Source organism: Quercus suber, unplaced genomic scaffold, assembly GCF_002906115.3.
Source record: "Quercus suber isolate HL8 unplaced genomic scaffold, Cork oak 2.0 scaffold_255, whole genome shotgun sequence".
Classification (NCBI taxonomy): domain Eukaryota; kingdom Viridiplantae; phylum Streptophyta; class Magnoliopsida; order Fagales; family Fagaceae; genus Quercus; species Quercus suber.
The window spans coordinates 529135-544672 of record NW_027069711.1 but is presented as its reverse complement, the minus strand read 5'-3'; the positions used below and the strand labels follow the sequence as shown (position 1 = coordinate 544672).

At 34.2% G+C, this 15538-nt stretch overlaps 2 protein-coding genes and 1 long non-coding RNA gene across 5 annotated transcripts in view; 2 read left to right on the top strand and 1 right to left on the bottom strand.

Moving 5' to 3' along the window:
• LOC112007104 (DNA damage-binding protein 1a) overlaps positions 1–8091 on the top strand; it is a 33219-nt gene extending 25128 nt beyond the window's left edge. For both annotated transcript variants that reach the window (XM_024039407.2, XM_065781051.1), the window contains 3 exons: positions 3297–3648; positions 3757–4041; positions 7347–8091. In XM_024039407.2, the coding sequence (XP_023895175.1) occupies positions 3297–3648; positions 3757–4041; positions 7347–7928 (1219 nt within the window). In that variant the 3' untranslated portion in view covers positions 7929–8091. The remainder of the gene's footprint in view (positions 1–3296; positions 3649–3756; positions 4042–7346) is intronic.
• Positions 8092–10928: 2837 nt separating this feature from the next.
• On the top strand, positions 10929–12327 carry LOC112007107 (uncharacterized). 2 transcript variants are annotated; one of them, XR_010631966.1, is made up of 3 exons: positions 10929–11040; positions 11137–11408; positions 11638–12327. It is a non-coding gene; the product is annotated as an uncharacterized LOC112007107 (long non-coding RNA). The 2 variants fall into 2 exon arrangements; XR_010631965.1 differs by lacking the exon at positions 10929–11040 and having other exon boundaries at positions 11048–11408.
• Positions 12328–13228: 901 nt separating this feature from the next.
• Positions 13229–15521, bottom strand: LOC136070718 (uncharacterized). Its single transcript, XM_065781043.1, has 4 exons — positions 14826–15521; positions 14585–14732; positions 13927–14509; positions 13229–13838 (listed from the first exon to the last, which is right to left on the bottom strand). The coding sequence occupies exons 1-4, from the start codon at positions 15519–15521 to the stop codon at positions 13229–13231; spliced, it is 2037 nt and encodes a 678-aa protein (XP_065637115.1).
• Between the last annotated feature and the right edge of the window lie 17 nt (positions 15522–15538).

Below are 15538 nucleotides of genomic sequence, written 5' to 3'. Positions count from 1 at the left end.
GCCTATTCTTGAGGGCAAATTCAGAGAGCTGAGACATTTATTCTTTGAATGCCACGTTGCAAGAAGAGTCTGGAAAATGATTTATTTCCTAGTTTTGAAGAGCAGATTATTACTAACATTAAGAAATACGAGAAAATGAGACTTGAGTTCAGAGGGTCCTTCCATTGTGTTGATGAGAACAAAGAAGTTTGCTGTAAATGGGGACTATCTATTGCCTTTCTCAGGTATTTTAGGTCCTCTGTTTAGCCTAATGAGAACGTGATTTTTTTTGTGTTTGCTGTCATATCAGCTTGTATTCTGTGTTGCTTTTCTCTGCTTGCTGTACTTTGTGTTGCTGTTTTGGCAGCTTGTTTCCTATAAAGATCTCTCTTGATTTTATTAAAGAAAAAATATAATTTGGGCCCATGGTACACATGTAAATTGCTGTTTTCAAGAAGAGATTACAAAATCATTTGAGTAGAAGATAATGTGAATTTTTTTTGATAGGTTATAACAAAGTGTTTATAAGAAGATGATGTTTGAATTAAGAGATTAAATTAGGTCGAGAGCTGGCGTAAAAGTTGGCATAAAGTCAGGAGCTGGCGTAAATTGTGTGTTTTACGCCAGCCACTCCTAACCCGTCACATCGGCTAAATAATTTAAATTCAATACACACTGCACAAACCCTTTCAAACACAACACGTTCAAACTTACTCACCACTCTAATTTGCCTTTTATTTTTAACTTTCAACTATTTTTACTATTCCTATGTTTGCCGTTTTACTTTACTTTTTTTTTTTAAATTATTATTATTTGTTACTTTAGGACCAGAAGGACAGCAGCTTTGTCCACAAAGCTGGGGAACTCTACCTTGGCTTGGACTAGCAAATACATCGGAATGGGTCAATTGATTCGGTATGAATTTATCTCGTTCATGTCAAAACAAGTCATTCTAATAAAACCTATCACTATTGTAACCTATGTTTACAGTCTAAAATGTTACTATAAACCATGTTTTTTTCACATTATAAAGCACAACACTAGGCCTCCCATCAATCAATTTTTTGATAGATTCAAAAGCAACAACAGCATCATCCAATTTCCTAACTCTACAAGCATTGATTGAAAATTTGAATATGGGTTCGGTTTGTGGGCAAGAGAAAATACTGTCAGAGTAAGGGCAGGGATTGGAGGCAAAGAATTGGAGGAGGGAGGAAAGGTGGGCGAAGCGGTGAGAGAAGGCGAGAGTGCGAGCCATTGGAGTGATCATGGTGAAAAGAGTTGATGGTGGAAGCCTAGTTGAAGATGTAAAAGTCGAAGTGAGTGAAGGAAAGGCGGTGGTGGAGTTTGGATTTGAGGAAGTGGAGGAGGTGGGTGGGAGTGAAGGGTTGGGTGAGGTGGGCGGTGAGGTAGTGGAGGTGGGTGTGGGTGTGGGTGTGTCTAAACGTGTTGTGTTTGAAAGGGTTTGGTGTTTTAACTGGGTTATAGTTTTGTATAGTGAGTGTATTGAATTTAAATTATTTTACTGACGTGGTGGGTTAGGATTGGCTGGCGTAAAACATACCTTTTACGCTAGCTCCTGGCCCAATTTAATCTCTTGAATTAATGGAAATTGATTACAAAGATGAAAGATGTCAACTTAAGAGGTCCAAACTGCTGAGAAAGTAATTAAAGGTCTTAATGGAAATCAAATCTTGTGAGCCCATCTCTCGTAACTAATAAGATTTTTTTTTTACTTTCTAGCAAATACTAATGTATTTCATATATCGACTCTAATAGAGTTGAAAATTTTAATTTCAAACTATTCAAAGTTGCGGGGTACTTGTATTGGAAAACTTGATTGAAGAATTAAGGAGAAATTACATTTTACTACCCTAAACTATGCATCAGATTATACTTTGCACTCAAAACTATTCGAACACACACATTGCACCCTAAACTATCACAATTATCGCACTTTGCACCCTGGTGTTATTTTTGCTATTATGTTTAACAGAATCCTACTGCACATGACATGCACACGACAAGCACATGATTCTTGCTTAGTGGAACAAACTTAAAAGACCGAAACACCCTTCTTCAAAATCAATTAAAACAAAACCCAATTTTTTTTTACATCTCTCTCACGTACGTGCCTCTCCCAAATTCAAATTCTTGTAAACCCTAAATCCCCAATTTGAAAATTGCTTCTGCTCCACCACTACTCCAACCCCTATGTTCAACGCCCCATTTAACAAGAACAACTTGTCTAACATTTCTTAAAATTCTTCAAGCGTCATAATCAAAGTTTCATTAAAATACTTCTTGGCCAATACAATTTAGCTTTTATTTTTTATTTTTTATGGAACCAATACAATTTTGCTTATAATGCTTAGAGTAAGACGGGAGAGATGATCTTTAAGCATAATTGGCTTCCCTGACAAGGTGTAAAGGCAGAGATGGTCTTTAAGCCTAATTGGCTTCCTTGACAAGGTGCAAAGGCGTGACATAAAGGCTCACATTTCTTCAACATGAATATACTGATAGGTTTCGAGTTGTTTTGAGCTAAATAGCTCAGAGAGGTAAATCTTATGCTCTTTTGACGCCAATAAGGTCCATAAAGTGCCCATGTAATATTGAGATAGTTATAAGTGCTATATTTATTAGCAGCAGTTTGGGGTCTAGAAGCAAAGACATGGTCATGTGTCTTTAGGGTTTACAAGAATCTGAATTTGGGAGAGGCACTCACAGGAGAGAGATGTGGAAAAATTGGGTTTTGTTTTAATTGATTTTGAAAAAGGGTGTTTTGGTCTTTTAAGTTTGTTTCACCTAAGCAAGATGCATGTGCTTGTCACGTGCAGTAGGATTCCGTTAAATATAACAACAAAAATAACACTAGTGTGCGGCGGTGGTGCCACGTTAAGGGTAGGGTGGTCCTAGGACTAAACTGGCCTGAAAAAAAAAAAAATTATATATAAAATTTTCCCCCAAAAAAAAAAAAAAAAAAAAAAATCACGTCTTAAAGAGTTGTGTGGGGAAGGTGGTATGCAAGATTAAGATAAAATGATAATTGCTTTCACCTAATTGTGGACACATAATGGGACGAGATAAAATGAAACCAATATACTCATTATGGGACAGATGGAGTATTTATTATGGTATAATGATTTACGATAACTAGATAGCATTCGGAAAACCATCATGCTTCAAAAAGTGAAATGCCAGAGAAAGAAGAGGTTCACACACATTTGCATAATTGTTGGCCTGACTAGACACGACACTAGGGCCTTTTTCTCTCTCAATAAATTGATTTTTCTTTTTTATTCTTTTGTCAACAGCCTTGCAATCGCAAAAGAAGGTGAACTTACTATTGGCACCATTGATGATATCCAGAAACTTCATATCCGCTCTATACCGCTTGGGGAGCATGCACGCCGTATCTGTCATCAGGAGCAGTCCAGGACCTTTGCTATTTGCAGTCTGAAGTCAAACCAGTCCAGTACAGAAGATTCTGAAACACACTATATCCGTCTGCTGGATGACCAGACCTTTGAGTTCATATCCACTTACCAACTTGACACCTTTGAATATGCTTGCTCCATCCTTAGTTGTTCTTTCTCTGATGATAGTAATGTGTACTACTGTGCTGGCACTGCATATGTATTGCCAGAAGAGAATGAGCCAACCAAGGTAATTGTGACACTACTGATACTTTTTCTTATTTACTTCCCCAAAACCTAAAATTAGACATGATGCTGTCATTCCAACTTTTGTTTTTCCTTCATGAACAATTTTTAGGGCCGAATATTAGTTTTCATTGTTGAAGACGGGAAGCTACAGCTTATTGCTGAGAAGGAAACCAAAGGATCTGTTTACTCTCTGAATGCTTTCAACGGCAAGCTGCTGGCTGGTATCAATCAAAAAATCCAATTGTACAAGTGGATGCTCCGGGATGATGGTACTCGAGAGTTACAATCTGAATGTGGACATCACGGACACATACTTGCCCTCTATGTGCAAACTCGTGGAGATTTCATTGTTGTTGGTGACCTGATGAAATCAATCTCCTTGTTAATCTACAAGGTAAGTGATAAGCCGTCAATATTTTATTACCCTATCATTTACTGTCAAGACATCAATCAATATATATATATAAAAGCAGAGACTCATGTGAGAGTGCATGAAGTCCTGCCACGTGACACTAATATTACATTTAGTATTTTTTACCTCATTTCATTTAGTTTTTTTTATTGTTACCCAATAGATCATAATAACTTTTTTTTACTATCATATAAATTTAACATTTTTACCTTTTTTTTAAATTTTTATTAAGTATTTTTTACTGTTATTCAATAGATCATAGTAACTTCTTTTTACTATTATATCAAATGTGAGCTGTACTTGACAATTAGACCAAAATCTATTCACTACAAAATGGATTACCTTTTAAAAGTAGACCAAACATTATGAAAAATTCAAGCTCAGTTATTACCTCAATATATATATATAAAATTAGAGACCTCATGCGAGAGTGCATGAGGTCCTGCCACGTGGCACTCTAATATTGCATTTAGTCTTTTTTACCTCTTTTCATTAAGTTTTTTTTTTTTCACTGTTACCCAATAAATCATAGTAACTTATTTTTACTATCATATAAATTTAACATTTTTTACTTTTTTTTTTTTTATTAAGTATTTTTTATTGTTACTCAATAGATCATTGTAACTTCTTTTTACTATTATATCAAATGTGAGTTGTTCTTGACAATTAGACCAATTAGACCAAAAGTTATTCACTACAAAGTGGATTACCTTTTAAAAGTAGACCAAACTTTATGAAAAACTCAAGCTCAATTATTACCTTATATGTTATGACCAAAGTTTGACCATTCCCATGTGCAAATCAAAGCAAAAAATCTTACCCTCTTACAAACTCTCTTCTTCCTTCCCCATGTATAGATGATACTTCTAGAAAATCTTATTCTCATGAAATCATGTCTCAATTTTTCCCCAATTTCAATTCAATATATTTTTGTCTATCAATAATGTTCTATACAATTTACGCAGACAAATTCTCTATCATCGACCAGTGCAACAAAAATATATATAAATCTTGGGATCTTTGAGGGTGTTGAAATAATTGACAAGTGCATATTTCTAAAATTTATAATAACAAAAAGTCTAATAAATAGCATATAATATCTCACAAAATGCCATTAACTTAATATTTTTCTTTAAAAAAATTCAATGATAAGAATGTTAAAAAACATGATCCTATACAAGAAATACCAAAAATACATGCAAAACAATTTTCATAAGATGATTTATCTTTAAATAATATGAAGACAATAATAAAGATAAAATGCATTGAATAAGATCTTACAAAACAAGTTTGTTAATCATTTCAAATTATACTCATCATTTACGTAAAAAAATAATAACACATCATATTATTTATATTAAAAAAAATAATACATATTAATTTCAAAGTTCATTGCAAGATGTGAACTGATAGAGTATTACAACTGTGGGGGCAATTTTTGCTTCAAAGGTCAAGGGCTAGACCATGTTGTAACCTTAGATAATTTTGTTGTCTCACATGGAAAAGATAGCCTCCATCTTCATGCCATATAAGGGATGAGCCAATGGTGATAGAGTACCACTAGCTTGGTCAACAATAAGTAACATTGATATAACAATGGGTTGATATTACATTTTGTGTGTACTTTGTGAAAGGAATGTCAAATCACAAGCAGGATTATTTTGGTGTGCAAAATGTGAAACAAAAACAAATCTTTCTATTCCAAACTTAGAGGCTCTCACATTAATTACATACTCCCCAAATATTTATAATATATTTATCTCCCTGTAACTACTATATATATGTATATATATACACACAATTGCAAACTACTTCAGATACATGATTCAAATTGAAGTTTTTGATGCAATTGACAAAACAAATTTTGTGATATTTGATCGAGATGCTGAGAAAATCCCAAATAAATCTACAAGAAATCTTGCTGAAAAATAAACTGATTTACAACTTATTTAAATTATTATAAAACTATTGATATTGGAGAAGGAAACCCACAAGATTTGAAAAAAAAAAGGAAAAAAAGGAAAAAAATGGATTTTCCTACTTCATTTGAATGAATTCAATCTAAAGGATGGTTTTGAAAATTACATAGTTGCTAAGATTTTTTATGCACCTTCAAATGACAAAAATGTATGAAAGAAAAAAAAATATATACATAATCCAATATGCTATATTAATTATTTTTGCTGCACTATTCTAAAATTAACAAAAATAAAAAATAAAAAAAAATTTACAAAAAACTGTCACATCATTGAAATTTAATATAAATGCAAATACCTATGAAAAATCTTAGCGACAAAGTTCAAACTTTGTAAGATCCAATCAAGAATCTCCCGATGCCAATTCATTAGTAATTAACACAAATGATGCAACAAAATTAAAGGAAAAAATGATGAAAGCTCAAAAATTGAACAAATATGGACGGACTAAACTTCAAACGTTAAAGATGGAGAAATTGATGATGATAGCAAGCGTCACCATACCACAATAACAAAGCATTGAAGAAACAAAAAAAACAAAAAAAGATTTTGTAATGAAGCGTTTTATTACATCACATAATAAAAATCAATAATATAGAATGAATTAATATACTTTTATCAACTTTTATTATACAATATTACTCTAAAATTGTTTTAATTATTGCTAATTACTTGAACAAAATAATTATAATAGATGTATGTGTGTAATTTATAATTGTTACTTTTGATGATGAACTCATTACTAACAAGTTTTATAATAAATATGCTATAATATATGTATAATATTTTTCAAAAACAAATTTACATAAAACATTACAACATTATCCGTGCATCGCACGGGAACTTACTAGTTTAAAGTAATGCTTATTGTCTAATGACTACTACTCCAACAGCCAATGAGCTCTAGCTAAGTTGCACCTCCTCTTCCTGTACTTACAGTTACATGGAGAGGAGGCGGTTGTGGGTTCAAAAAAGTTACCAATCGAAAATAATATAGAAGTCCAACATTATACATGTCTTGCTTGCTTTCCGCTCAACAACAAAAGACTTCCCTATTTGGGTCTTCAAACATAAATTTTTAATGTCTTGGCCAGTGGTTTAGGTTTTACCATGATTCTTATAGCTAGCCTGTTTTCTTCCTGTTTTCCTGTTTGTTTTCTTGCTTTCAGCTGAACAACAAAAGACTCCCCTATTGGGTCTTCAAACATAAATGTTTTCATGTCTTCTTGGACAGCGGATTAGGTTTTACAATGATTCTAATAGCTAGCCTGTTCTCTTGCTGATTAATACACAACTGCTCGTTGTTTTCAGCATGAAGAAGGTGCCATTGAGGAGCGAGCCCGTGACTATAATGCAAATTGGATGTCAGCTGTTGAGATTCTTGACGATGACATTTACCTTGGTGCTGAAAATAACTTCAATCTTTTGACTGTTCGGAAGAACAGTGAAGGTGCCACTGATGAGGAGCGTGGCCGTCTTGAGGTAGCTGGCGAGTATCACCTTGGAGAATTTGTCAATCGATTCCGACATGGTTCCCTTGTTATGCGCTTGCCAGATTCTGATGTGGGCCAGATTCCAACTGTCATTTTTGGTACTGTTAATGGTGTAATTGGAGTCATTGCTTCACTTCCTCATGAGCAGTATCTCTTTTTAGAGAAGCTTCAGTCGAACCTGAGGAAGGTGATAAAGGGTGTTGGAGGGTTGAGCCACGAGCAGTGGAGGTCATTTAACAATGAGAAGAAAGTAGTTGATGCCAGAAATTTCTTGGATGGAGATCTCATCGAGTCATTCCTTGATCTCAACCGTAGTAAGATGGACGAGGTTTCAAAAGCAATGAATGTTACAGTTGAGGAGCTTTGCAAGAGAGTTGAAGAATTGACGAGATTGCATTGATTTTGTAACCTAGTTGAAGGGTTTTGTTTTTTGTTTTTTCCCCTCACTTGTAACATTTTGCAGATTATATCTTCTTTTGTTTTGGAATATTTGAGTACATAATGGTTTGTAAAAAATAATTTGTCCTGTATGTGTATTATATCCATGATCATTTTAAGCATTAGTAACCATTGGTTTGGGTGCATACAAAGAATGGCTGTTACTCTTGTGCTTCAGCCTGGTAAGAAGTCAGATATAAGGCCGCTGTGGTAATTTGGTGGAAGCTGATTTGGTTTCCACAAATGATCCCTAGGCATGCCTTTATATGTTGGTTAGCGATGAAACACAGGTTGCTTATAAGAGATTGATTGGTGAAATGGGGAGTACACACTGATGTATTGTGCCTTTTCTTGAGGGCAAATTCAGAGAGCTGAGACATTTATTCTTTGAATGCCACATTGCAAGAAGAGTTTGGAAAATGATTTATTTATGGAATTCAGCCTACAATGTAATCCTCAGATTGGTTGGGAGAAGATAGTTAATTGGGCTGTAAACAATTGGAGAGGGCAGAGATTGAAGGCTGTAATTTGTTAACTTGGCTTGGGGGCCACTGTTTATCAATTCTGGAAATGCAGGAATGCTGTGTTGCATCAAGGTTGTCCTAGTTTTGAGGAGCAGATTATTACTAACATTAAGAAATAGTAGAAAATGAGACTTGAGTTCAGAGGGTCCTTCCATTGTGTTGATGAGAACAAAGAAGTTTGCTGTAAATGGGGACTGTCTATTGCCTTTCTCAGGTATTGTAGGTCCTCTGTTTAGACTAATGAGAACGTGATTTGTTTTGTTTTGCTGTCATATCAGCTTGGATTCTGTACTGCTTTTCTATGCTTGCGGTACTTTGTGTTGCTGTTTTGGCAGCTTGTTTCCTATAAAGATCTCTCTTGATTTTATTAGAGAAAAAAAAAAAAAAGGGCCCATGGTATACATGTAAATTGCTGTTTTCAAGAAGAGATTACGAAATCATTTGAGTAGCAGATGATGTGTGAATTTTTTTTGATAGGTAATAACAAAGTGTTTATAAGAAGATAATTTTTGAATTAAGAGATTAACTTGTAAAAAGTGTGTTTTACGCTAGCTACTCCCAACCCACCATATGAGCTAAATAATTTAAATTTAATAAACACTGCACAAACTCTTTCAAACACAACACGTTCAAACTTACTCACCACTCTGATTTATCTTTTATTTTCAACTCTTAACTATTTTTATTATTCCTATGTCTGCCGTTTTACTTTTTTTTTTTTTTTTTTTTAATTATTATTATTTGTTGCTTTAGGACCAGAAGGATGGCAGCTTTCTTTTCTTCTTTTTCTCCCCAGCGTGTCCAGCACGCCTAAGTCACTGCCCAAGAAGAAAATAGGCTGACATTTGTGGCTTGTCCAACTATCTCTTTAATGAGGTGTTTATCAAGTGTGGATTGGACCCACAGTGTTATGATGCACCTAACAAAAATGACCATGTGTTAGATGTCCTTTAGAATTTAAATATCTCAAAAGATTTTTTTTTTTTTTTTTGTATTAAAAAATAACAAAATCTCCAAACTCTTATCATAATGTGTGATTAAATTTATATAAAATAATTTATATTAACAATTGTTCTTCAAATTTATTGATTTTAAATATTCAAAACTAAACACAACCATGAATCAGTTATGAAAGGTTCCTAAAGACCAAGGATGGCTCCACGTTGAAGGTAGGGTGGTCATAATACCACCCGACTTGGAAAAGTAATAATAATAACTATATATATAAATTTAAAAAAATTTACGAGTTGTCTATCCTTAAAAAAAAGTTGTGACCACTCTAAATTTTTTTAGGTCCAACAAAATTAAACTTTGGTTATCTTAATAATATATTAGGTCCTTTTAAACAGAAAAAAAAAAAAAACAGAAAAAAAAAAATTAACTAAAATTTGATGAAGATATAATTTGTAGCATTGATAATAAAACTAATGTAATAATTTCAAAATATAAAAACTCATAGAAGGAAATTGTAAAATTTTATGTATTTGTGTATTTTTTTTTCCTTTCAATATATGAAATTATCTTTTTATTATATTTTTTATAATTAAGTTTCTTAATGACCACCTTAAAAAAATTCTTGAAGCCCCACTGCTAAAGACCACTACACTTGCATCACTTTATTTATTTATTTTTACATAGTCAAACAAAAGGTGAATGCTTAGTGACCTTTCTAAAACAAAAAGTCATTGTTTTGCAATTTCTACTTAACTTCTTAGGAAATTCTAAAATAAAATGTCATTTTTTTGCATTGTTTCTACTTAACTTCTTAGGAAATCCTAAAACAAAAGTCATTGTTTTCCAATTTCTACTTAACTTCTTAGAAAAGTCTAAAACAAAAAGTCATTGTTTTGCAATTTCTACTTAACTTCCTAGGAAATTCTAAAACAAAAAGTCATTGTTTTGCATTGTTTCTTTAAGTTTTATTAAAATTTTGCAAGCACGAGAATATAATAAGTAATTCAAAATAGATTTTTAAAATTTACACTTAATATAAAGACATAAAATTTGAAGAGTTTATTTTCCAACTAGTTTTGAGAGAATCATTGTTAAAAAATAATTGATACTCTATAAAAAAAAAAAGAAAAAAAAAAAGACTATAATCATTGACAATTGACACCCTATCTTCTATATATTTATTAATATGAATAATACTAGAGATATAAATTATTTTACAAAAAAAATTAATAAACTATTGATGTGATAATTGATTATTGATAAATAAAAAAAATAATATTAATAATAAGTCTAGACAAAATCAATAAAAAATTGGCCACTTTAACATTTTATAAAAATATTGTAAAATAACTTATAACTCTATTATTAGTCTTATTAATATTATTAAAAATAAAAAATCAATTAATAAATATGTCAAGACTTTTCAATCTTAAACCAAACTAATTTATCTCACCACCTGAGTTTCCAATCAGAACCTTCGTACACGTGAGAGTGACATGTGATGGAACAAATCAACTTTAACTTGTTGGAAGGAAAGTTGAAACTGCGTGGGATCGTTGGTTGGAAAGATTGCAGCACGGAAACTTCGAGGAAGAGGTAGTCTAAACTACTTTTTTTCTTTTTCTATGGAATAAAGACGGCGAGTCAAAAACAGAAAGACACTGGTTTGCAATTTCTACTTTAACTTCTCAGGAAAACAGAAGACGCGTAGGAATTTCTCTGCTGTAAAAGGCTCTTTTTCGAGGCCTTTCCTATTCCCCTTCCTATTCGGCAATTTGGAGCGTTCCATTCAAATTGCTCTTTTTCACCATCGCCTACCCGATTCATCGTCCTTCTCACCCATCTTCGAAGTCCAGCTCCGTTCATCCATCATCCTCACCGAAGCTCTCTACTCAGCTCAAGAAGCCATCGACGACCCACGCAAGCCACGCCCCATCGCCGAGCTATTACCGACCCAAGCCCCGGTACTTTCTCTCAGCTTTTCCCTTTTTCTCAATTTGCATTTGGGTTTTGTTTATGTTGTTGTTGATTTAAAGGGCCTTCATTCCTATTCCCCTTCCTAATTGTTCATTCAACCTGAGCGTTCCATTCAAATTGCTCTGTCAAAAAACACACTTTTTTTGGTGTGTTTTACTCATCTCTTGTACTTCTCATTTCATCGCATCTCTGATCTTTCCAATCTTCTCCTCATAGATCTTGATGGCGGCTTTCCCGACCGATGAGGGAGACTCCTTTTCTTCTTCCACTCAGAATTGGGACTATGATGTCTTCTTGAGTTTTAGAGGTGAAGATACTCGCCATGGTTTTATTAGCCATTTATATCAAGCCTTGTGTGACAAAGGTTTCAAGACCTTCATTGATAATGAAGATCTCCAAAGAGGTGAAGAAATTTCAGCGGAACTTATCAAAGCCATTAAATCATCAATGATTTCAATTATCATATTCTCTAAAAACTATGCATTTTCCACTTGGTGCCTCGAAGAACTTACCGAGATTCTTGAGTGTGAGAAAAATAGACAAAGAGTTTACCAGTTTTTTACAAGGTAGATCCATCTGAAGTACGCAAGCAGGAAGGTAGTTTTGGATTAGCACTAACTACACATGAAAAAAAAATCGAGAATAACATAGAGAAAGTGCTGAGGTGGAGGGCAGCTTTATATAAAGCAGCTAGTTTGTCTGGATGGCACTATAAGGATAGATATGTATCTAATCACTAATCTTGTGTCTTTTTATAGCTTTCAAACCTCCGATGGTTTTGTTATGACCACTAAATACCAAATTACGAAAATATTTGCTACTACTATCTACTAAGGCACTAAGAGCACTGCTACTACTAAGGCATTAAAAGCCAGCACAAATAGAAGGTTTATTTTCATATTTTTACTTGGTTGGTAATTTACAAACACATCTAATGTGCTTTCATCCGATGATTTTATCATTCACCCATACTTGTGAGAGAAGGAAGTGTGATTTAAATCAAGGCTCATCAACTTAATAATTTGCAAATTTTCTTAATCATTTCATTTTTAGAGTATTATAAATGGGTTAGTGATGTAGGATGAAGGGGCAGCAAGTGGCATGAGGCGAAGAACAAGAAGAAGGGGTAGTGACACAGTGTTAGGAGGAGAGAGAGAGAGAGAGAGAGAGAGAGAGAGAGAGAAAGACTCAAAAGAAGAAAAAAATGCACATTTAAGTCTCAAATTAATTATCGTCTTAAATCTATGACTATGAGTTAGATGCACATTTACTTAATTTAAAAAATGTGTCACTTGTAAGTCACACATCTAATCATCTTGAATTTAGTTCATTTTTGTATTTATATTTCTAGCTAGTCTAATTATGTTTCCTATGCTCTACAACTGGCAGTTCTCCTGAAAACTAGGAAGCACGGGTGCGTTTCGGGACTCGGGTGCGGGTGCGGGACTGGGACTCGGCAATTTTTGAAAAAGGTAGGTGCGGGTGCGGCGGGACTCGGCGATTAAAAAATTATTAAAAATATATTTATTTATATTTTTAATATATTGCTAAGCACACTTTTTCACATTATATAAACACATACCAAATTTAAGAGCAATAGTAGATAATAATTAAAACAAGATGTTCATAAATTCAATACAACCCACAAGATTAAAACTAAAACATTCCATAATGTTTAGAAATTAGACTACAACTCACAAGTTCGAAACTAAAACAAAATAAAAGATAATCAACAAGACAATCAACAAGACAATCAAACACCAACATCATCATCCTCAATATCAATAGCTTGACTTTGAGCTTCACTTCAAACTTCACTTTCACTAGTAGTAGCACTAGTGTTAGCATTCCCAATAACCATGGCCTCCAACTCTGGCTCATCAAGTGTAAGGGCTGCATTCTCAAGAATTCCAGCTCCTCCATTTATGTCGCTCGCATTCCAAGAGTCTCCTGCAATATCCCACATCTTTGTTGCTGTATGGACGTACTCCTCATTGCGCCTTGACAAGAGTCGAAGATTAGAATGCACATATACCAAATCCTCAGCACGTGCAGGAGTCATTTTGTTTCTTTTTAAGGAATGAACGAATTTGTATGTGCTCCAATTTCTCTCAGCGCATGAGGATGAACAAGGTTGTCCAAGAAGTTTAAGGGCAAGGGTTTGAAGAGTTGGAAATGCGGAGCCATGATATTGCCACCAAACCAAAGGTTGTAAGGCCCACCTATCTGTCAAGGCATCTGGTGAAGGAAACCTTCCTCCTGAAAATGTAGCAAACTCAGACTTCACCACCAGCTTTAATTCACTCTCATCTTGAAAGTATCGATCCAAACACTTGCTACTTTCCATAGAAATTTCATGATCCCGATGTGAAGGGATGCATTTTGGATTCCCCGAAAGCCATTCAATGGAGTAATACCTAGTTAAAGATTAAAAAACAAATATAGATGAAACGTGTGTTTTACTAAAATGGTGAACTAAGGAAAATAGAAAATAAATGTACTTACTTAGAATTTAAGGAATGAGCCAAGCAATGTATTGGTGTACAATTTTTGGTCCATCGATCAATGAGTATATCATACACCACAGCCCAAAATAAGCTATACTGATCATCTTCCAAGTCTTCGTGCCGATATATTATTGCATTCACCTTTTCTATCATTGAATCCCACATCTCATACACAAGATGAAGACAAGGCTTATCTGTGTCGGCTATTCGTAGCATATCATAAATGGGCCCTGTGAATTCAAGAATATAATCAACCTTATCCCACCAAAGATCACTTAGAATCATATCTTTCACATTTTGAGCTTTTCCAACATCATCCTCTCTATAAGAAGCCCATTGGTCACTAATAGCCATAGCTTGAAGGCATCTTTTTATCAACTTCAATCTTTTCAGCATTACAACAACCGAAGCAAATCTAGTATCAGCAACTTGGAGCAATTTTAATGGACAAAATTCATTAAACATTGCCAACCTCATTGAATGGTTCATGACAAAAACACGTATGAAAGATGCATTATCACCAATACGTGTAATCCAATTACATTCCTCATATGTAACTTCATTCTTTTCAGTGTTTTTTACTGCACAAATATTCTTCAAGGCTAAATTGAGAGTATGGACAACACAAGGTGTCCAAAATATTTTAGGATACTCACCTTCAATAAGAGCTCCAGCAGATTTCATCACATTAGCATTATCAGTGATGACTTGGACAACTTTTTCATGTCCAATCTCTTTTATAGCATCCTTCAACACCCCAGCAATATAATGTTTGTCTTTGAACTCACCTGACCCATCAACTGCCTTTATAAACACTGGCCCCCCATCTGATACAGCTATAATATTAATAAGAGGCCTCCTTTATGGATCTGACCATCCATCAGAAACTATACTTACACCATTTTCAAGCCAAGAGTCCTTAATTGGTTTCAAAAGCCTTTCAACATTAGCTCTTTCTTTTTGCAAAAGTGTTGTTCTCAAGGCATTGTATCCAGGAGGAAGATAACTCGGAATGTTATGGGTAGCAGCATATGCATAGGAACTACGATAATATGGGTTCCTTGCAAAGTTAAACGGAAGCCCACCGGTGTAAAACATCCTAGCAATTCTGCTATCCAAATCATGTCTAGTACTATTTTGGAATGCTCTCTCCAAAGGAGAATCCACCTTCCACCTCTTACTATCAACCGGATTTGTACTATCACTCCCTTCTTGTCTTCGAAATGGAGAAATAGGAGCAAGCCCACGGCCTGGGGGAGGTGGGGGTAAGGGAATTTCACTTCTCCGTTCTCTCTCTCTCTTATAATTCTCAACTTGATCATGCATTCGCTGCATTTCCTGCCTATGGCTCTTCGCCTTAGGGCATGCTCTAATACCTTTGCCAGAAATTGCTAATAAATGAGCCTTAACCCTAGAATAGGATCCCATAAAAACTACATCACAATAGTTGCACTTAAAGTATGTGTTTCCACCTGATTTAACAGAAGCACCAGGTGGTTTGTCTACTTTAGTCACATACTGCCAAAGAGGAGATTCATCATTTACTTCTTGATTAGATGAAGGCGAAGTTTCTGTGCTAGTAACTTCGTCCATTGCAAATTCAATAGATT

Excerpts from the sequence above, each read along its gene's own strand:
- LOC136070718 (XM_065781043.1), bottom strand. The coding sequence starts at position 15,521 with ATGGACGAAGTTACTAGCACAGAAACTTCGCCTTCATCTAATCAAGAA. Across the intron at positions 14,733-14,825 it reads ACTCTTGGCTTGAAAATGGT|GCAGTTGATGGGTCAGGTGA; the intron begins GTAAGTATAGTT and ends GTGTTTATAAAG. Across the intron at positions 14,510-14,584 it reads TGCTGGAGCTCTTATTGAAG|TAAAAAACACTGAAAAGAAT; the intron begins GTGAGTATCCTA and ends ATATTTGTGCAG.